The sequence below is a fragment of the Pelophylax lessonae genome (genome assembly GCF_965119305.1).
Source record: "Pelophylax lessonae genome assembly, chromosome: 5".
In the NCBI taxonomy this organism is placed as follows: Eukaryota; Metazoa; Chordata; class Amphibia; order Anura; family Ranidae; genus Pelophylax; species Pelophylax lessonae.
This window is the reverse complement of record NC_138772.1, coordinates 49205766-49229135: the sequence shown is the minus strand read 5'-3', so window position 1 is coordinate 49229135 and position 23370 is coordinate 49205766. Positions and strand designations below refer to the sequence as shown.

Genomic DNA, 23370 nt, shown 5'->3' with positions numbered 1-23370 from the left:
TTTAAAAAAAATCACAGTATTTTATTAATGCATAGACATCCAAATATTAATTTTAAAAACACATAGGGCAGTGATGGAGAACCTTGGCACCCCAGATGTTTTGGATCTACATTTCCCATGATGCTTATGCATTCTGCAGTGTAGTTGAGCATCATGGGAAATGTAATTCCAAACCATCTGGGGTGCCAAGGTTCGCCATCACTGACATAGGGTATTCAGAAAATGGTACAAAGTATACATATAAGCAATCTGTAGTCAGGTTTACTGGTGGATCAACGCGTTTCGCAGAAACAGCTTCCTCAGGACCCAACAGTAGTATCTCAAAGCAGTTGTGTATTATCACATTCTCCGCTGTTTAAAAACAAAACTCGAGGAAATAAAGTTAATACACCGTCTATAATATATGGCACAACTAAATCCCCTGCTGCCCAGGTGTGCTTGATCACCTTTCCTCTTCATGTCCGTTTTCCCTTAGGCCCCTTTCACACATACGGTCCGTTTGTCCGTTTTTCATCCATCCGTTGACGGATGAGAAATGGACATCAATGCATCTCTATGTAAAAACCGACGACAACGGATGATCATCCGTTAACATCCGTTTTCATCCGCTTCCGTCAATGTCCGTTTTTTGGAGCGGATGAATGCCCTATTTTTCATCTGTCAAAAAAACGGATCGGACGAAAAAACGAATGTAAACGAACAAACGGTCCGTTTTTTCATTGGTAGTGGATGTAAAAAAAACAGATGAAAAACTGATATATTTTGACATGACTGAACTGATGAACTGAACGGACCGTATGTGTGAAAGGGACCTAACCCTTTACATTCCACTCTCACTCCTGGACCTCGTTTATTTGAAGCTGTTATAGGTGGGCCAACTCAATATTGAACCCTACAGAGTAAGGGACGCCATTAAAGTTCATATGCGTGTAAAGGCAGGCGTCCCAATACTTTTGGTAATATAGTGTATTGAAAGCTTTGTTTCTTTTAGCGATTTTGGGAAAATGGATTTTATAGAGGAAAATCACCAATAACGGAGAAATTTCCTTTAGGCTAGATTCTGTGCGGTGCGAATTTCAGGTCCGTTTTCACTGCAAATTTCCAAAGCAGCTGTTCAGATACAGCTGCGATTTCAGATACAGTTCAGATGCAAACTTTGGGGGCGGGCGGCCACTGGTGTTTTTAACAATAGCTGGTTGTTAAAAAGCGGGCTGGGAAGCCGGCCACGGCGTCCTTAACAATCGATGACTCATCAGCTGTCAGCGGGTTCCTCACAGACAGCTGAATGTAAACCAAAGAATTCCCAGCAATAAAATTTGAGAGCCTTCAGGTCTGGTATGGATTTTAAGGGGAACCCTACGCTAAATAAATAATAAAAAAAACAGGGGTCCCCCCCAAATCCATACCAGACCCTTATCCGAGCATGCAGCCTGGCAGGCCAGGAAAGGGGGGGACGAGCAAGCGTCCCCCCTCCTAAACCATACCAGGGCACATGTCCTCAGCATGAGGGCGTGGTTTGGGGGGGCTCCCCCCCAAAGCACCTTGTCCCCATATTGATGGGGACAAGGGCCTCTTCCCCACAACCCTGCACGGTGCGATTCTGCCACGATTGACGTGCAAAAAATCTCGCCGTAATCACGCAAACCAAATTGCACAATACGTGTCCCCCAGAAAAAAGTTCCAGAGCTTCTTTTGGGCGACACACGTCGCGCGTTTTGGTTTGCGCCTTTTGTCACATGACAAGCAGGGCAGAATCACACAGCGTTTTTCGGTGCCATTGAAATGAATAGCACCTTAACACGCTGATCTGTGATTTGACATTCTAACAGCGCATTTTAAAATCGCAGGCAGAATCGCAGTGATTCCAAGTGTGTGAATGGAGCCTAAACGTCATGGTTTCAATACTTTTTTTCAAGTGTTTTTTCAAGCGTTTTTGAGCATTTTTTGGAGCAGAATTGCATGTTTTTGCAGCTTTTGGAAGGCGTTTTTCAACAAAAAGATATGGGGTGCTGCTGAAAAAGGAGCAGAGAGCTGCTGTTTGAGCAGAATACGTGCGACAAAAAAGCTTGAAATAGCGATTGAAAAAAAGCTCATTTCCTGCTTTTTAGACTTTCCATTGAAATCTATGGGGACAAAAATGCTAAATTCTACCTATAAAGTAACTTATGTACTTTTTTGAGCGACAGGCATTTTGCGATAAGCGACAGGACGCTCAAATGTGAACAAGGGCTATTGAAAACAATAGGTTTTTGTTCGTTGTGCATTTTTGAGTTTCGAGCTACAAGCTACAAAAATGCTCAAGTGTGAATGGGGCCTCAGGCTAGCTTCATTCTGTAGCGGGGGTACAGCAGCCCATTCATTTGAATGGGCTGTTGTACCTGCAGGAAACGTGGTGAAAAGGTCTTCTGTTTTTTTTTCACAAGCGCAGCTGCACAGAACTGTGTGGTTCTACACTGCATGTGGGTGCAATTAGGAATTAACGGCACCATGGCAATCTACTAAAGAGCAGCACCCTTTGCCTGCACATGCGATTTACACACGTTCCTAGACCAATGTGAACCTAGCCTTAAAAATTTTTTCAACAATAGCATGTGATCTTCATGTCAGTGATGACACTCTTGAACATGTGGCTTTGTTTATAAGCAAAGAGTTAGGGTAAGGCTCCTTTCACGACTTGTCATGTGATTTGGGACTGCAAAATCGCATGACAAGTCATTCTCCTTTATTTCCAATGAGTACCATTCACTATTAAAGTAGTCCCTGCACTACTTTGGCATGATTTTGATGCGTTTTGAGGCCAAAGACATTCAAGCCCAGTCAAACTTGCATCAAAATCGCGGCAAAATCGTGCCAACAAAGTCACAGCAAATCACGGTAAAATCGTGTGACTTTGAAGTCACACAAGTGTGAAAGGAGCCTAAAGCTGGGCATTGGCAGGTTGTTTTTTTGCGCTCGGCCTGCTGATTCCTTTGCCCAGACAAACACAGTGGAAGGAGGAACCTCCCTCCCCAACAGGGATATTGTATTCTGGCAGCGGGACCAGTCATGATCAGAACACACTGATCAGCAGCTGCATACGATTGGCTGCAGCTGCTGATCAACAAAAGTTTTCTAGGATCTCCCTTTAACAGAAGTCATTTAAATGATCAACTTCTGTCGAGCAGGGAAGGCCAGACACTGATTGAGATTTGGCCGGTCCCTGCAGAACTAACCAAAATTTTAATCAGTGCATGGGCAGCCTGGAACAGAACTAAACCTAGAGCGGAACCACGCGCACAGACAGGTACGTTTATTTAATTGCAGATGAGACTTTGCATTCTGTCCTGCAATTAAAAGCCTGCCTGTTCACAATTTTTGTTGTTAGTTTCTTATTTCCAGCATTCGCCAGATCTTGGGGGAAACCATGCAGGGGCCTCGGCTGGCTGACGCGTTATGAAGGTAAACCTTTTTCCTCAGAGCCTCTGAGGAAGAAGATTTACCTTTGAAACGCAACAGCCAGCAGGGGCCCCTGCATGGTCTCCCCCACGATCTGGAGATTTCTGGTCCCAGGACCGTATAGCCATGGGATAGTGGCCTTTATAAGCATATTGCTGGTCCCAGGACCGCATAGCCATGGGATAGTGGCCTGTATAAGCATATTGCTGGTCCCAGGACCATATAGCCAATATAGCCATGGGATAGTGGCCTGTATAAGCATATTGCTGGTCCCAGGACCATGTAGCCATGGGATAGTGGCCTGTATAAACATATTGCTGGTCCCAGAACCATATAGCCATGGGGTAGTGGCCTGTATAAGCATATTGCTGGTCCCAGGACCGAATAGCCATGGGATAGTGGCCTGTATAAGCATATTGCTGGTCCCAGGACCGAATAGCCATGGGATAGTGGCCTGTATAAGCATATTGCTGGTCCCAGGACCGCATAGCCATGGGATAGTGGCCTGTATAAGCATATTGCTGGTCCCAGGACCACATAGCCATGGGATAGTGGCCTGTATAAGCATATTGCTGGTCCCAGGACCATATAGCCATGGGATAGTGGCCTGTATAAGCATATTGCTGGTCCCAGGACCGTATAACCATGGGATAGTGGCCTGTATAAGCATATTGCTGGTCCCAGGCAGTATAGCCATGGGATAGTGGTCTGTATAAGCATATTGCTTGTCCCAGGACCAGATAACCATGGGATAGTGGCCTGTATAAGCATATTGCTGGTCCCAGGCAGTATAGCCATGGGAAAGTGGCCTGTATAAGCATATTGCTTGTCCCAGGACCGCATAGCCGTGGGATAGTGGCCTGTATAAGCATATTGCTGGTCTCAGGACCATGTAGCCATGGGATAGTGGCCTGTATAAGCATATTGCTGGTCCCAGAACCATATAGCCATGGGAAAGTGGCCTGTATAAGCATATTGCTGGTCCCAGGCAGTATAACCATGAGATAGTGGCCTGTATAAGCATATTGCTGGCCCCAGGACCATTTAGCCATAGGATAGTGGCCTGTATAAGCATATTGCTGGTCCAAGGACCGCATAGCCATGGGATAGTGGCCTGTATAAGCATATTACTGGTCCCAGGACCATATAGCCATGGAATAGTGGCCTGTATAAGCATATTGCTGGTCCCAGGACAATATAGCCATGGGAAAGTGGCCTGTATAAGCATATTGCTGGTCCCAGGCAGTATAGCCATCGGATAGTGGCCTGTATAAGCAAATTGCTGGTCCCAGGACTGTATAGCCATGGGATAGTGGTCTGTATAAGCATATTGCTGGTCCCAGGACCATGTAGCCATGGGATAGTGGCCTTTATAAGCATATTGCTGGTCCCAAGACCTTATAGCCATGGGATACTGGCCTGTATAAGCATATTGCTGGTCCCAGGACCACATAGCCATGGGATAGTGGCCTGTAAAGGCATATTGCTGGTCCCAGGACCGTATAGCCATGCAGGGTTGCGGCCTATATAAGCAGATTTCTGTTCCCAGGACTGTATAGCCATGGGATAGTGGCCTGTATTAGCGTATTTTTTCCTTCATGCTTGTGAGTAGCTTTAATCTTTTTTTTATACAAAATAAGTTTACTTGGGATAATGCACTAGGCTGGTGCGCCTCTTTTCTTCTATCTTTCTAGTGTACTAAGGATGTTCCCAGTCCTAGAGGGCAGCAAGGCCAGAAACATTATTCATTGAGGAGTAAACCATCACTCATAATTGGGCTGGCCACTACAATTATGCACAAGGGTGTCTGCTTTTCTGCTGTCTACTAATAATATCCTACCTTTGCTCTGTTGAAGCTCTACAGCCTCTTTAAGACCCTTCAACCCTGCTGAGAGTTTCAGATTCCATGTGGCTCCGTCCTCTGACACCTGTGTCACTTCTGTGTTCTGTAGTGATTTAAGGGTGGAAGGATGAAGCTTAAACCTCTGATACAATGAAGCTGGCTTCTTGGTAACATCCATTGGAACAATTAGTTATTGGCTACATAGACAGTGCACTTTGCAAGTGATGTTTCTCCAGAGCTTAGTTAATGAGGGGAAGCACTGCTGACTTCCATCATCCAATTATGTGCAAGCAAAACTGCAGTTTTTTTCTACCTTGCATGTGATTGGGTATTCTTTGCAAAGTGAAGCTTCATTTAATTTATTAAGCTCTGGAGCAACTGCAGTGGCAAAGTGCACAATCAATTTACCTTTAGTAAATCCACCCCATTGTATTCTGACAGCTGGGATTCTCTGCTGTCAGAACACACTGAACAGTGGCAGCAGCCCATTAGTTGGCCATAGATTTATTAAAATACGTCCGGTTCAGCAGCTGGTTGCAGCTGCTGGTCAAGGAAAATTTTCCAACAAGCCCATTCGACAGAAGTCGATCATTTGTCAGACTTCTGTCAAGCAGGAGTGTCTACACATGGATCAAACTGCTGAATTGGCCGAATTTCAATCAATCCATGGCCAACTGTACTGCACTTTGTATGTCCCCATTGCACTCTGAATGCCAAAGTGAGTACATTTGTTAGGGCTCCTTTACACCTTAGTGTCCTGGTGCATTGTGTTAACTTGTGTTTTTTTGAATGTTAATATGCTTCGTGGTATCACTTTAGATGGTCAAGAAAATGGACATGCACCATTTTTGGCAATGCATGTGCATTGGAGCTGCATTGTCTTGGTGCAATGGTCTTCAAACTTTCTAAACAAAGGCCAGTATACTCTCTTTCAGGCTTTAGGGGGCCAGACTGTGGGGGTTGGGAGTAGAAAAAACCCTTACGTCAATGGGAGTAAGCAATACCCCATTATTGGTTTTAGTGGGCGGAATAGTGCCCCATTATTGGTATCGGTGACAGTAAGTGCCCCATTGTTGGTATCATTGGGAGGAATGGTGCCCTATGATTGGTGTTGGTGGGAGGAATACTGCCCCAAGGGCCTGATAAAGGCAAGCAAAGGGCCGTATCCGGCTCTTGGCCACTGTCTTTGTGTGTTGGGGTGCCTTTCAAAATGAATGACTCTGCAATACATAATATGCATTGACGTGTGTTGTAGTAGCATGATCATTATTACAAAACACCACCGTACAAAAGTGTGTTTCAGCCTTCAACATTTTCCCTGGACAGCCTTCAACATTCAGTGGTGCCTACAATGTATTGAAAAGTTTACATCTGAAAACGGTTTATTGGTTTGGCAAGCAGGGCTAGTCATTCAGCATCGGCATCTGAATGTTTAGCGGTTATTTCAATCATCTTGCTGAACAATTGACAGCGCTTTTAATTACAGGGCAGCATTTTATAAACGCAAACATGCAGAACGCAAGCAAATAACATTATTTTCTTCTAGGCTGTTAAGCATGACGGGAATCGGCATGACGGAAATCGAAGGATCACATTAAATGTTTATTATCAGGGAAATATAAAACATAGACGAAACAGTCTGCCATATGTGTATAGAAATAGATTTATTCCAAATGGGCCAGACTAATGAAAGTGGATATTTCAGTGCAAACGGCTAAGAAATAGGTTTCCTGTCTGCTTGCCATTGGCCCATGGTTATTAAAAACAATATGTTGTCCATTATTCCTAAAGCATCTGTGATTTTTCCAAAAAAGCAACTCAGAAAATGCCTGGGGCTGTTACAAAGCCATCAATAAAAGTTTTCAGCCACCAGTGACAGACCCAATAATAGTGACCATCTTATGGTCTCCAAGAACTGTCAGGGTTACCATTGATGTGCAATCATGGATGAAAGGTCCAAGTGCCAAGCTCTCTCTCTTTATGGCATTGTTTACCGTATAGTAAATTTTTCATCACTGTTACCTAATAAAACTCTAGAACTCCTTCAGATGCCCACGTGTATTCTTAGCAAGCTATGTTGCCTTGGAGCTTAGAATGGTCTAAAATGAAAAGGCCACTTTTGGCATAGATTTTTGAGCTTCAGCCCTCTCCTCCCCTAACTCACCATATGTGTTACATTCTACAAACTTTACATTTTTCTAACTATATAATATGAAAACCTACAGAGGTACCTCCGTTGAATCTCATCATGCAGGACCTTGTACAGTACATAGTTGTTGCCAGATCTAAAGGGGATTTAACATTTACTTTGTAGCATATGTATTGAACCTAAGGGACCAGTTGTGAGGATAAAACTATTAAGCTGGCCATACACCAGTAACATTTTCGTTGGAATTTTTTTTTTTTTTCAGACCGTTAATTCGATTTTCTAATGTTCATTTTCAGCTATTAGTGACAAGAAAAATAGGAGAAGGTTGGAATAATGGAAAAATTGACAGTTTTTCTCTAACAAATTTAATATTAACTCTGAATTTGGTTGTGCTTATTTTAAAGAAACCTGTTTTATATGTCTGGGATTCCATTCACATAGCAGGTCTAGAAAAATTTTACAGGATTTCAAACAAAACTAGTGGACTCAGTGATAGCAAGAAAGTATGTGCTGACGAGAATTTTTTCAATGAACATTAGAGCAAAAATCTAAGCGTGCATGGGCAGCCGTGCTCAACTTTCTTTTTTCATTTGCTTATTAAGGTGGAATTAAACTTTAAAATAAATGCTGACAGGCAGGACTTTTATGACAGAAGAGAGCCTGTTGGTCACTTCTGTCATAAATGCTTCTCCCATCCTGTCAACGTCAAGGTAATATTGATGACTAGTTGGGTACCACTAAAGTCTTCATCATTTCAAAGTATGTATTGTGTTTTTGTATCCTCCTTTCCTTCCTTCCTTCCTTCCTCCCTTCTTTCCTCTCCCTTTCCTTCTTTCTCCCTTCCTTCCTCTCTCCCTTCCTCACTCCCTGCCTTCCTCCCTTCCCTTTTCTTCATACCTCCCTCCCTCTCTTTTTTCTTTCCTCCCTCCCTCCCTCCTTCTCTTTTCCTCTTACCTTTCTCCCATTCTTCCTTCCTCCTTCCTTTTCCTTCCTTCCTCCCTTCTTTCCTCTCCCCTTCCTTCTTTCTCCCTTCCTTCCTTCCTTCCTCTTTCATTCCTTCCTCTCTCCCTTCCTCACTCCCTTCCTACCTCCCTTTCCTCCCTCCCTCCCTCTCTTTTTTCTTTCCTCCCTCCCTTGCTCCTTCTCTTTTCCTCCTACCTTTCTCCCATTCTTCCTTGCTCCTTCCCTTTCCTCCCTCCCTCCCTCCCTCCCTTGCTCCTTCTCTTTTCCTCCTACCTTTCTGCCATTCTTCCTTCCTCCCTCCCTCTGTTTTTTCCCTTCCTTCCTCCCCTCTTCCAACGTTCCTTTTTCCTCCCTTACATTCTCCTTTCCTTTTTTCCTCACTTCCTTACTTCCTTCCCTTTCCCTTCCTCCCTGCCCTACTTACTGCACCCCTCTAATGGTATTTCCCAACCTTCTAGCTCCAAGCGGCAGAGAATGAGAAGGTGAGGTGGGAGCTGGAGAAGACACAGCTTCAACAAAACATTGAGGAGAATAAAGATAGGATGATGAAGCTGGAGAGTTACTGGATCGAGGCCCAGACGTTGTGCCACACGGTGAACGAACATCTGAAGGAGACGCAGAGCCAGTACCAAGCCCTGGAGAAGAAATATAACAAGGCCAAAAAACTGATCAAGGACTTCCAGCAAAAGTGAGACATTTCAGTTTAGATGAAAATATTTAACATTTTAGAATTTAATGACATCTCTTAGAATCTGAAGGAAGTAAAAATCCAGTTAGCTCCTAACTTCCTGTTTTAACTGATTATACTGTATGTAACGAAAACGGCAAGGTTTTATTTAAAAATGTAATTAGTGTGTTGATAAGGCCCCTCCCTCCCTTTGAGTGCCCCCACATCAAGCAGCTTGCACAGTGGGGCACCTGAGCCGAGTCACAGTTCCCTGTGTCCATTCAGACAAGGAGCTGCGACCTGGTCCCACCCCCCTCTCCTGATTGGCTGACTGACTTTGATTGACAGCAGCGGGAGCCAATTGTGCCACGCTGCTGTCTTAGCCAATGAGGAGGGGAGTCCCGGGCAGCTGAGACACTCCTGCAACATCCCTCGATAAAGATGGGCTCTGGTCAAGTATTAGGGGGGCTGAGGGGGGCTGCTGCACCCAGAAGGTTTTAATAATCCTAATGCATAGAATCAATTAGGATAAAAAAAACCTTCTGCCTTTATAATCCCTTTAAAGGCAGAAAAGAAAACCGAGAAGCCCTAAAAAGTGGCATTTTTGATAAACTGTGTGCCTAAGGCGAAACTTTTGGGATGTTTTACACTGATCAGCCATAACTTTATTACCGCTGGCAGGTAAAGTAAATAACATTGATTATCACGTTTAAAAGGGAACCTAAAAGTGAGTGGGATATATTAGGCAGCAAGTGAACGTGTTGTCCCTGAAGTTGATGTGTTGAAAGCAGAAAAAATAGGCGAGTGTAAAGATTTGAGCGACTTAGACAAAGTCCAAATTGTAATGAATAGATGAATGGGTCAGAGCGACTCCAAAACTGCACTTCTTGTAGGATGTTCCTTGTCTGAGGTGGTCAGGACCTACCAAAAATGTTCCAAGGAAAGAAAACCAGTCATGGGTGGCCAAGGTTCACTGATGCATGTGGGGAGTGAAGGCCGGCTCATGTAGTCCGATCTAATAGATGATCAACTGGGGCTCAAATTACTGAAAAACGTAATGCTGGTTCCCATAAACATGTGTCAGAACACACAGGGCATTACAGTTTGTTGTGTATTGGGCTGCGTTGCAGCAGACCAGTCAGGGTGCCCATGCTGACTCTTTTGCACAGCTAAAAGCACCTACAATGGGCACGTTAGCATCTAAACTAAGTCACCGAGCAATGGGAGAAGGTGGTCTAGTCTAGTTAATTACTTTTTCTTTTGTATCAAAGATATACGCCAGGTGTGTGTGAATCACTTACCTGGGTAAGAGATGGCACCAGGATGCATTATGGGAAGTCTCGTCCCACCTCGCAGTTTAAGTCTGCCATAGATGGAGTGATTTTCTGTGGTTGCAGTAAAGAAAATCACTCAGTTCCCCAGTCAGTGTTGATGGGGGAGTCCCTCTTGTGGAGCCATTGTGTTCCCCCAGCAGGGAGGACCCAGCCCTTCTGGGACAACACAGTGATTATTGCTAGCGGCTATAATAGCCACTACAATAATCACATGTAAAATCCAGTAGGCTAGTTGTACCCAAGTTGATCAATAGATCAACTCGGGTACATTCAGCCTGTCTGTACATGCTGAACCCGCTAAGATTCGAACCGTATATGGTGGGCTTTACAGGACTTAAATAATCTGCTACTGACAGTTTGGTGCCAGATAGCACAGCATACCTTCAGAGGTCTTGTGGAGTCCATACCAGGTCGGAGCTGTTTTGGCAGCAAATGAGGGACTTTCTTAATATTAGGTTAGTGGTTAAAATTTTATGGTGGGTACTAATATTATGGCTGATTGATTTATTTGGCATACTTATATTGGCCCAGCTTGCATACATCATACTTGATCAACCTATGTGGAAGCTGAAGCTACTACAGTGATGTGCTGTGCTACTGGTCGCTTGCTCAGCAGGGCCACCATTTAAAGAACGCTAGTTTTTTCAGTGATTTAAAAACATGCCCTGATTGGAGGATGTGGAGACGGTGATGTCTCCAGCCCTCCTCTCCACCTCATCAAATCGGAGAATGCTTTGCATTTGCATTCTCTGAATGGAGGCTATGCAGAAGGACAGCCGATTGACACAGCAACTGGAAGATCACATAATAACTGCTTCAGTGCTACTACAGTGATTTGCAGCTTCCACAAATCTGTATTACATATGAATACTTACAGGGGCAGACTGGCAACTTTCAGCCCAGGGGGCAAGTACAAACCAAAGCCCATGGTGCAGCGACTCGGCCCACTCCCACTCTCCCTCTTCCTGCCCTCCTCCCTCATTCCAGGCTGAAGCTCCGCTCCCAGTACTATCTACTCACTGGCTGAATCCTGGTTCCCGACCTGGCCAGCAGGGGGCAGTTGGAGGGAGCTAGGACAGCTTGGTTGGGACTGGCTGGGGGGAAGAGAGTCTCCAGTGGGGCAATAAATCGGCCTCTGCTCAGACACAGTTTGCACCATCCATGCTGGGGGGGGGGGGGGCTGCCCTCTGTCCTTGTCTTTAACCTCTCACTCAGTAGGTCAGCGGCAGGGACTTTTTACTTCTCTCCACCAGGAATCTTTTAGGCATAGTCTGTAGCAGAAGCGGTGGAGCCATTTTACGGGGCATCAAAGCGGCCCCGGGGGGGGGGGGGGAATTGCCCCCCTGCCCCCGGGCCCAGTCCTCCCCTGAATACTTACATTGTGCCAAGCTGGACCAATGTAGGTATGCAAAGTATATCATCCCTGGAGTTCACCTTACCTCAAATTTGATTCCTTTGGGCTGTTGAATATACTATTAAAAGTGTTTGTTATACTGTATCTGATAAAAAAAAATCTGTTAATCCTGCCAGAAAAACACAAATTGTCTTGTGCAGTAAAATCCCAGTGTAATCAGCCCAGCTGAGTTCTCTTTGTTTACCACTCCCCCATATATTATGGAGTGGGGGAGGAATTCTGTAGTCCTGTCATAAGGTTGCAATGCTGCTCCTATATAGATACAAAGAGGGAGTGTTGTCACTCTAGGACAGTAAGTGTAATACTGGCAGGATCACTAGGTGCAAATAAAAATGTCATAACAGGAAAAAACTTGATAAAAAATGGGACCCGTGGATTCAATACTTATCTGTCCCCTAGCGGGGTCTTGGTTGACCCTCTACTTGACGTCTACTTTATTCTCCTTTTTTTCTTCTCTTGTTTCTTCGTTTTAATTTCTTAATCTTATTCTTACTACTTGGTCTTCTTATCCGACTGCTTTTGTAGTCATATCCTCAGGTACCTAGATATCATATATTTCTAATGGTTCCTGGTCTAAGTGCCCTCCCTCCCCTCCTCTTCCTATTACCTTTACCAATGAGTCATTGTTTTTACTGCACTTACCACCCCAGCCCATTCTGAGGGCTCACTATTTATACCAACCCTTTGGACACTGCCCTAAAACCAGTTTTCTGTCCGGGTACTCATCCTATCGTCCATGGCGACAGACCTCAGTTTGTAAAGTAAACATTTATGGGGAACTTTATCAAATGCCTTTGCAAAATCCAGATTTACCACATCCACAGGCCTTCCTTTTATCTAGATGGCCGCTCACTTCCTCGTAGAATGTTAACAGATTGGTGTGACATGAACAATCCTTCATTAATCCATGCTGATTACTACTAATGATACTGTTTGCAAATTCTCAGATATAGTCCCTTATCATCCTCTCTAATGATATACAAACTATTGATGTTAGACTGACTGGACTGTAGTTCCCAGGTATATGTCTCTGCCCCTTCCTCAATATTGGTACCACGTTGGCTTTTCTCCAATCAGCTGGTACTATTTCAGTCAGTAAACTGTCCATACAAATTAGGAACAACGGTCTAGCTTTTACCCGAGTTAGTTCTTTAAGAACTCTTGGGTTGTAAGCCTTCTGGTCCTGGTGATTTATTTATGTTAGGTTTTTCTTTCATTGAACTTTTATTGAATTTTACAATAGTAGGAAAGGTAGAAACATTACATTGTCGAAATGGTAATAAAAGGCATCAATACACATTTAACAGATAATCCTCCCTAAATTTAGGACTAGGATGGAAATGACCAAATAACACAGTATAACTAGAGTACAGCAAAGCTTATGAAGAGTTCATTAATGAGAGGTAGGCAACAATTTGTAATGTTAAAGGCGAACATTCACAGAAGATGCCAAATAAACATCTTCAGGGCAATCGAGTCAGTATCATGCTTACCAATCCACTAGCATCCTAGCAGTTCTGTAACCCAAATAGAAGATTTGAGCAAGAGGTTGAGAAAAAAAAATAAATAAATTTGGACGGATAAAGGGGGGACTTTTGGGGAGGGGTGTGGGAAATGAACAGCCATGGCCTCTGTTGCCTCTGATGAAGATGAAGGGAGAGATTTGTCGTACGTATCACCCAGGATCGCAGTCAATCTTTTGTTTAAAAGCGTTCCGTAGACTCGATTTTTAACCTCTTCAAACCTTAGAAGTGTTGTTTTCTATAACCATGCTATTGTTTGCCTCACTGCCATAAAGATATAATTAGGTAATTCGTAATTAGGGTGCGTTTCCGACAGGAAACATCCGCTATAGGTTTATGCAGAAGAGCTTCCCATTAGTCTTTCTGTAAATTTACTTGGAGAGCCGTATTGACCAGCGTGTACACCCTAATCCATAACCTCCAAACCTTGGGGTAGGTCTATGTGTTTCATGTCGCCCAAATCGGAACAACCTCTAAAGCAGTTGGCTGGGTATGACGGTAGACATTTTGCCATCCTAGCTGGTGTAAAGTACCAATGGGACATAACTTTAAAGGAGTTTTCGAGAGCTATGTTAAGTTTTTCAAGCCTATTTCTGATACTGGCTTCTGTTAGCCATGAGGGTACTTTCTGTGATGTGTCGTTACAGTCTTGGTTAATATATCCCTTGGTTACTATATACTATGAGAAGAATGCATTTAAAACCTTTGCCTTCTCTTTGTATTTTGTAACCAAATTCCCCTGATCATCTTTTATGGGGCCAATATGTTCTGGCGTCACTTCCTTACTGTTAATATATTTAAAAAAACTTCTTGGGATATTTTTTTACTCTCCTTTGCTAAATACCTTTGGTGGGCTATTTTAGCCACCCTTATAATATTCTTCTTATCTGCCTTATTCCCAGATCAATAAAGAACGTTACTGTTTATATCTTTTATTAATTGGTTTACCAGTGGGACATCTGGTTGCCATATTTGTGTGTTATAATGCTCTTATGCTCATTTATACGCACATTGTACGTGCAATTTATGTTATATTTGAATGATAACCTGAGAGAATCCCATTTTTCTTTTCTTTGTTCTTTTCATGGTTGTGCATCTGTTATTTCCAAAAAAAGATTGAAATGTAAAAGAAAAAAGTCTGAAAAAAAAAAAAAAAGAAAATGAATGCAACCACCACATCTAGCTGCCATATATTACATTGTTGTATATGGAGTTGGGGATACATTTGAATTCAGTTAGTCTTCTGGGTGAAGTCAATGGGCAGCTTCATGCTTTAGGAGAATAGGTAACCTTGCTTTTGCTTTTTTTTACAGGGAAGTTGACTTCATGAAACGGCAAGAAGCTGAAAAGAAGAAGATTGAGGACATGGAAAAGATTCACCTGGCTGAGGTGCAGAACTTACAGTCCCGGGTGAGTAAAGCTGCACCTGTGCGGAGCCTGGAGGAAGGTACCGTGATCTGCTAATGATCTTATTTGAATCTACTCAACCCTAGCAAACCTGTTGAGCTTGCACCCAAAACAAGCAAGACAGCGGACAAGCTATACGGGAGCTGTCACATTATATGAGACTTGTGTTAGAAGAGATTGCAAATGTAGAAATTGCTGGCCGGTTACAGGACAGTGCGAAAGACTGCTGTCATGTTACAAGAGACTGTTCTGTGTTATAATTTAAAGCTAAACTCCAGGCAGTTGAAATATATAGATATGAGCTGCCCCCAAGGAAGGCCTATCATCAGACTGATGAAGTCATCCCTTCGCTGTCTCCTTCTGTCAGCAAGAGTTAGATTGACAGTCTTAACTACTGAGGCGCATAGGCCCAGAAACAAAGTTAACGTAATAACCCAACACCCCCTTGCCCCCTCCCCATATAAAAAAACACGCTTACCACAATGAAGTTGGAACGGGCAAGGCCACAGCTTTTATTTATTTTCCAATAACAAACCAAAACACGTCTAGACCAGTGCCAGTCACAGTTGTACTGTGAGCATTCTTAGTCATTAACATAACTTCCAAAAAGGGGTAAGGGGGAAGGGTCTGACCTTACCATCAGTGCCTGACAGACAGCCTACCCCCCAATTTACAAACAATGGCGTAACTCATTACCGGAACTTTAGCGCTGGCAAGGTCAAATTGCCACGAAAGCTGTGACAGACCGACCAAACAACAGGGTGGGGGGGGGATTTAGCTCTTCACCGCAATTCTTCTCAAAAGGACCCAGAATTACTCTTAACTGAGCTCAGACCCATACCTAAGGCTCTGTCCAATCCATTTGACCCATATATCTTCCTGCTTGGTCCCAACTCCTGGCCATGCCCCCATCAGTCAAGGCTCTCTTTCCCTACAGGGGTCAAGAGGCCTTCATGTGCAGTGTAGTAGAGCTTAATGCCCTCTCTTTCCCTCTGTGTGTTTTATTATGCAGACTTACTGGAAGCAAAAATACTGATAGATTCCTATTATTATGCTCGCTGTTTAAGGCTTCATGTACACTAGCCTACATTTACTGCAGCCGCAGGAAACAGCAAAATCAAATTTTTGCCATGCTTTGTGTTTTCCTGCAGCAGGCGGTCAAAATGTTCCTATGAAGAAAAAATAAATAAAAACACAATTGCCTAAATGGGAAAAATATATAGTGCATGTCACCGCTTCATCACTATCCTGAACACGATTCTTCCAATCATGTGCAAACAAAAATGCTGTTTTTTTTTTTAATTTTCCTTGCACGTAAATGGGTATTCTTTGCACAGTGAAGCTTTGGGGGTGATTTAATAAAGAGTAACTCCACTTTTGTTGAGAAAAAAACATTCCCCTCTGGGTGATCTCTGTACATTGTGCAAAAAAGTAAATCAGCGCAATTAAATATTAAGTGGTGTAGTGTTAAGACCCAATAATTTGGGACACATAAAGAAAATACAGCAGCTATATAAAAGCTCCTTCACTAACGGGAGAAATGAACTATAAACAGATATGTATACAGCGCTATATAAAATCAAATAAAGGGACAATGTGCATCATATAAATCAATAAACTCGCCTACTGAGGAAGTCGTGTCGCGAAAGCGTAAGACGCCACGCGTATAGGGGAAGGAGACCCGGACGAACGAGCAGCGACCCATCAGCACGGCTCCCGACAGCTACTGTTTTTGGCGTGTACGGTCTGCACAAGCCCATTGTGCCGATTCATGTGAGTGCAATTCTACTTTGAATGTGAATCAATTAAAGGATAATAGCAGTGTACACTTAGATGCCTCATTATCTTTATTCACATATCATGTCCATGGGATGGTGAGAGATCGATTCAGGAAGTGGTCATATTGAGGATTCAATGCTGGTTTAATGCTTCAGTGAGGTGAGAGGCCATCTGGTGGCTAAACGGTGGTGGTGTTACTTGCACTTTTATATGAAACATCTATCAAACACTTTATTGAATTTTAATCCATGGTTATATTTATATTTTAGTGGACTCTTATGCACTTTACTTTGAATGCACCTTATGGACATTATTTATTGCACTTAAGAGGAATATATATTGCACTTTAAGCGAGTTTATTGATTTATATGATGCACATTGTCACTTTATTTGATTTTATATAGCGCTGTATACATATCTGTTTATAGATCTCTGTACATTGCAGGGATTTTATCAAACTTTGTTGCAGATTCCTACCTTTTGCTATTCTGAAGAAATAATTGTTTGTTCCTCTGTGCTGAGTGGCTCTAATGGGAGTGGTTTCATAATTATCTATCAGCTGTGGCAGCTGCAGGGCTCTAATGAGGAAAGCTGCTGGGCCTGCATCCCTTTAGATGTGTTCCTATTGGAAGTATCTCACCAAAAATGACATTTGTATTGCAGGCGATGCCAGAAATCTGACTTGTATCTTAGTGCAGACTTCTGGGAAAATTAGTGAGCCAATCACACAAGCAGGAAATGATGTTTCTGGGGTGTGGTCAGTATACATTCTGTGTACAGATTAGCTCCAAGTAGCCATATTGCATTGCAATTTCAGAAAATACAACAGCTGCAGATTGAAAAGGAAAGGTCATTTTTAATAACATTCAATTGCAATATGATTTGTGTCACAATTGTATACGCTATATTGCTTTTTCTTTATTTTCTATCCCCCCCCCCCACGAAAATGGAGTTACCCTTTAAGGCAAAAAGATTGTGTACTTTGCAAAGTGCAGTTGCATGCTGCAAGTGCAGTTCTTTCAAAGCTTAGTTAATGAAACTAGTTAAAAATAGTTAAATCTTTACTTTGCAAAGAATACCCCATCACCTGCAAAGAAAAAAAAAAAACGCAGCATTTTGCTTGCACATGATTGGATGATGGAAGTCAGCAGAGCTTCTGCTCATTTAGTAAGCTCTGAAGCAACTGTTCTTACAAAAAATCAGTCTATTTGCTAGTAAATCAACCCCATAATCTCATTTACTAAGCTCTGGAGCAGCCGGTCTTGCAGAGTGCAACTGCACTTTAAAAAGTGCACAATCTATTTGCCTTTGGAAAATCAGCCCCATAGGCTTTTATGGAGTTGAGTTTAGGAGCATTGGCAAAAAAACACCAAAAGCTCCTAAACTCAAGTTTAGGAGCTGACAGTGTAGGCTAGTGTACATGAATCCTTAGGAATGCATTTATAAGGTGTATAAAACTGGCCTTAATGGTTCTTTATATCTGCCTGGAGTTTGACTTTAACATAAGCACAAGGCAAGCTTCCTTGCACAATATGCATGTTAACCTTTTGCTGCCTAACGCATATGTGCAGCAACAAAGTGGTTTGACATTATTGTCCACACGTTGCACAAATGCGTCTATGAGCGGGTTAGGTTTCTGTGCTGAGAGCAAGCTCACAGCACAGAGATCGAGCTGTTAGGCCTCAAGCACACAGGGCATTTGGCCAGCTCTCCTAACGCCTTTATTCCTGGCAGCAGCTTTCAGCAGAAAAAAACGCTTTACGGGTGTGTGACAATGCGAGGCCCTTGGAGATGACACAGGATTTTCAAAGGTTCAGTCTGAGAAGCTCCAGCATCTGGATTGTAGGTGGAGAAAGCTGTGTTTTAAAGTATAACTAAAGGCAAGACTTTTTTTTTTTTAGTTTTGGATAGAGGGGAGAGTGATTAGAACCTCTGTCAGTTTTTATTGCTGTCTGTGCCCCTGTTAGGGAGATTCCTCCTCTCTGTTTGTCCTGTTTACTGTTATCATTGAAAGTGAAAGTAGAAAAAATCTCAAAGTTTGGTTATCCCCAGAAAAATAATAGAGGGGAAATCTTCCAATGGGGACACTAGTTCTGGTGACCTGGAATTCCCCCTGATTTGCAGGGATTTCCTCTCACGTCCTGTTTTGGCTATGGGACAGGAAATGAAGGGAAGTCTCTACAATGGTACAAAGATGGCGAAAAAAATAATAATCTAACAAGGGTTTTAACCCTCCATTGCTATATCCAAAATGAAAAAAAAGTTTTGCCTATAGTTCTACTTTAAGTTTTCTGTTGGTTTGGTAATCCCGGATCGGGGCCCAGAGTTTGAAGGTTCCAAAGTGATTTGGGTGGGAAGAAACCTTCAATCCTGTGTCCAGATTTAGCTAGACACCTGCAGACTGGGTGAGTACAAAATTATGCATGGTCGATATACGCATGGCCAGAGCTACTGCAGTTGCTGTCATTCAGAAACACAGCCAGGAGAGGTGACTTACTAAAGAGACAAGACTCCATGTTGGAAAGTTTCCTTTACTCGCCGGACTGGGAGCTAAGCACGTCGGCAGAGGACTGAGAGAGCTGAGGCAACTAGAGAGTCCAGGAGGGGGATCTGTAAATCTGGAGTGGGAGAGCCTAGGGTGCTGGGGGACCCCATCCAGTGGCCAGTTGTGGGCCGGTACAGAGAGGTGCTGTGAGTAAAGACTAAGCGAGCCTGAAGAACCCGTGGTCTGGGAGACCAGTGTAAGGAGCTGCTTTCAGGACAGCAAGGTGGCTTGTTTTTATTTGATTCTGCTACTTGTTCTGCTGTGTGAAGCTGAAATACCTGCATGAGAAACCGTATGTTAAGACTTCCTTTTTTTTAATAGAAGTGGGCTGCCATGCCCCTAAACCGCAAGTGCGGACTGACGTGGACTCGCTTAAAAACGCTCACCACATTGAGTCTAATCACAACATATTACAGGGTGTAAGCACATGTAGACAAGTTTAGGCGTGCCAAGCGCTTGGGCATTAATTCATTTCATTGCCCAGAATAATAATCTGTTGACCATTTAAATGCATCAATACTCAAGTGCTTGATGTGTTTAGATGCCTTTACACGTGTCAAGTGTTTTAATTCTGACAAAATGCTGCTGCTCCTGGACGTGCTGGAAGTGTTTTTTAAACACCTATGTGTTCATGGACACTTAGACTTACATGGAGAGACATTTAGAAGCAGAAGAAAACCCACCAGATGCATCTAAAAGCAGCAATTTAAAACGCTTAGTTTGTATGAAGCCTCAAAGTCAGCTCTATGGTCTATACCAGTGGGACGACTCCCGGTCTTGTAACCCCTGTTACAGCCAGTCATAGTGGTCACATGAATAAGCAGAACTTCAAACCCCCTGGGTGTATTAGCCCAGTTAAAAGGATGCCGGGATGACAGAAGAGATTAATGGATCAATCCACCTAAAAATACAAACGTATCCTTTTTCTGTAGATGCTAGATAAACCCCTGAACTGTTTACTGTATACTGTCTCTAAAGGGTTCTATTGCTGGGATCTTTGCAAGGAGTTCATCAGCCATGCTGTACCTTTGATTAGGGGTTCCTACCATCCCTTCTTGATTTCTTGTTTATGGTATATCATAGAAAATGTAACAGAGGAAGCAGGAACACACAAAGGTGGACAGGAACATCCAAATTTCCCAGGTGGACAGAAACCCATGTGGTGGTCAGGAATTTTGTCAGGGAGATCTCACAGTTAGAGTATTCCAGACTTGTAGGAAGCTAAGGGCTAGCTCAGACCACCATGCTCCCCCTATAACTAAAGTATAACTTTTAGGTGGATGAATCCATTAACTAAGTAAGAATGAGCCCGATCCATAAAAAGCCTGCAGTCAGGGGCAGACTGGCAAATTTCAGCCCAGGGAGCAAGTACAAACCAGAGGCCCCCTCCTATTCCAGGCTGAAGCCCTGCTCCAGGTACTCTCTACTCACCAACTGAATCCGAGTTCCCAACATGGCCAGCAGGGGGTGGTTGGGGGGAACTGGGACAGCTCAGTTGGGGCTGGCCAGGGGAGGAGAGTCTTAAGTGGGGAACCGGCCTCTGCTCTACACCATCCATGTTGGGGGGGGGGGGGCTGCGCTCGTTCCTTGTCCTCATCCCGCACTCAGTAGGTCAGCAGTGGGGACTTTTTACTTCTCTTCACCAGGAATCCTTTAGGCATGTCTGTGGCAGAAGCAGTGCAGCCTTTTTACAGGACACCAGAGTGGCTTAGGGGGCAATTGCTCTGTCCTTGGCTTCATCCCGCACTCAGTAGGTCAGTGGCAGAGACTTTTTACTTCTCTTCACCAGGAATCCTTTAGGCATGTCTGTGGCAGAAGCAGTGCAGCCTTTTTACAGGACTTCAGAGCGGCCCAGGGGGCAATTTCCCCCTGCCCCCTGGCCCAGTCCTCCCCTGCCTGCAGTTGTACTACACAGGAACTCATCCTGTGGCTTTCTCCAATCTTTCCTGCCTGTGGTCAATGCTAAGACTACTTGACCTCCTACAGGTCAACATGACCTCATCATAACCTCCTACAGGTCAACAGGACCTCATCATTACCTCCTACATGTCAACATGACCTCATCATGACCTCCTGCAGGTCAACATGACCCCATCATGACCTCCTACAGGTCAACATGACCTCATCATAACCTCCTACAGGTCAACAGGACCTCATCATTACCTCCTACATGTCAACATGACCTCATCATGACCTCCTACAGGTCAACATGACCTCATCATAACCTCCTACAGGTCAACATGACCTCATCATAACCTCCTACAGGTCAACATGACTTCATCATGACCTCCTACAGGTCAACATGACCTCATTATGACCTCCTACAGGTCATGAAAACAAAATATCACATGTCCAAAATCTTCGATAACTATGTAGTTTAGTAGCTTCTTCTCTGACAAGAAAAGGTTTAGAATGAAGATCCATGTCAATGTGGTCACCATGTATAAACGCTTGGTAGGCCTTTTCAATAAAGACCCAATGCATTTTTACTCATTTCTCCACCATCCCTCTAGATCAAAGACCTGGAAGCAGAGGTATTCCGGCTCCTCAAGCAAAACGGCAGTCAGGTCAACAACAACAACAACATTTTTGAAAGTCGGACATGCCTTGGCGACGACCCTGTGTCAGCCGAAGACTTGGATGAAAAGCAAGAGCCGAGCTTGGATGGCTTGAAGGAAGGTTTGTTAAAACATTGAAAGTCTTCTGTTGGCGGTTGAGTGACCCTCCTGACAATATGCATACTGCATGTATCGAGCACTGTGCCATAACCAAGCGCTCCTAACATTTCCCAGAATGCCGTGTAACAATGTACCGTCATTTCCGGATGCTTCGTTGTATGGTAAAACAGGCTCATCTCTCTGTATATGTTTCTCACTGTCCAGATCGGGGTTGTCTAAACATTGAATACGAACAGAAGGGGAAGAGGGTAATATATACATACATGTTTTGTGTTTTGTCTTCAATTGTAAAATTAATAAAAGGAATATGTACATGATCAGACGCAAAGGTGCGACTACTTAAAGCGTGATTCATTTTGACATTTCAGAACCCAAGGCGTGTCATGAGGACACTAAGCAATATGTGCTACTTACTGACTTCTTAAATAAGAAACAATATAGTATAACTGCTCAGCAATCAACTACATATCATAGAGTAACTTTGGGCAAATGCATAATCACCCTTTAGCTTTTTTATGTATTGCTTCATTGGTCATTAATTTTATTCTTGTTCAGCCATTTTAATTGCCTGAAATCAGGCTTGCAGTAGAAGTTGCTGCTCTATGAGCTGCTGTGTAGGACAGGGAGGTATTTAGCAGGGTGAACCGGACGGAGTGGGCTTGAGGCTAGGTTCACATTACTGAGCTTTGGGAACACGCTCAAAATTTTGTGCTTTCCTGACATGCAGAGAAATGCACTGCCATTGCTTGATGCGCAACAGTGCCATTAATTGCTAAAGGCACCAAAAATTCGCATTTGCGGTTTGGTTTGGAGCATTTTTTTTTCGAAAAGCGTCAGGGACTTATTTTCTGCTATTCTCACACATAGGGCAGTCCATTAAAATTAATGGGCTTCCCTACAAGGCATTAAAAAGAAGAGCACCCGCACTTGGTCACACCTGTAGGTGTAAACCAAATGTATGGTGAGTGTCATGAGTGTGGTGAGGATCACTAGTGAAGGTGGAGCAGTGGCACGAAATTTGCCAAGCCATAGGTCTGAAAAAGTGTTGTCACTCTCATTAGGCCATGCAAATTTACAGCATGGCAGGAATGGTGGGAGACATCAGATTATGGGGTGCATATGTAAAAGAAGTTGCAGAGTGATTCATGGGGGCCAAAATTGAGGTTATTAGGCTATTTTCTCTCCAGGTTGAATGTTTTTCATTCATACAGAATAGAGTGAATTAGCAAATACTGCATTATGACCATTGGATGGTGTTGATGATCACAGTAAATAAGTTTCTTATGATCATCTGCTACAACCATTGACCATATCTTGCTTTATTCTTGATTCACTCTATTATGGATGAAAAATAATCAGACTGGAGGGAAAATAGCATAATAAAATTAGTTTGCACACAATAAATGTACATGCAGTTTCAAAGGATAAAAAGCTCTGCACATTTTTTATAAATACACCCCTATGTGTGTTACTTTCCTATATACACACTTTAACTGCTTTTTTAGCAATTTGGCTTGAATTTCCATTTAAACTGTCTTTCTTTGGTCACTTATGATCAAAGATTCAGGCTTCTCTTTCTCTATCATAACTCATCGTATGTGAGATCCACCGTCCAGTGTTCATGTTATGTTAT

The 23370-nt window shown here is 43.3% G+C and overlaps 1 protein-coding gene across 5 annotated transcripts in view; it reads left to right on the top strand.

Moving 5' to 3' along the window:
• PPP1R9A (protein phosphatase 1 regulatory subunit 9A) overlaps positions 1–23370 on the top strand; it is a 375255-nt gene that overhangs the window by 271908 nt on the left and 79977 nt on the right. For all 5 annotated transcript variants that reach the window (XM_082259086.1, XM_082259085.1, XM_082259083.1 and 2 more), the window contains exons 9-11: positions 8849–9078; positions 14642–14738; positions 21573–21738. In XM_082259086.1, coding sequence (XP_082115212.1) covers positions 8849–9078; positions 14642–14738; positions 21573–21738 — 493 coding nt within the window. The remainder of the gene's footprint in view (positions 1–8848; positions 9079–14641; positions 14739–21572; positions 21739–23370) is intronic.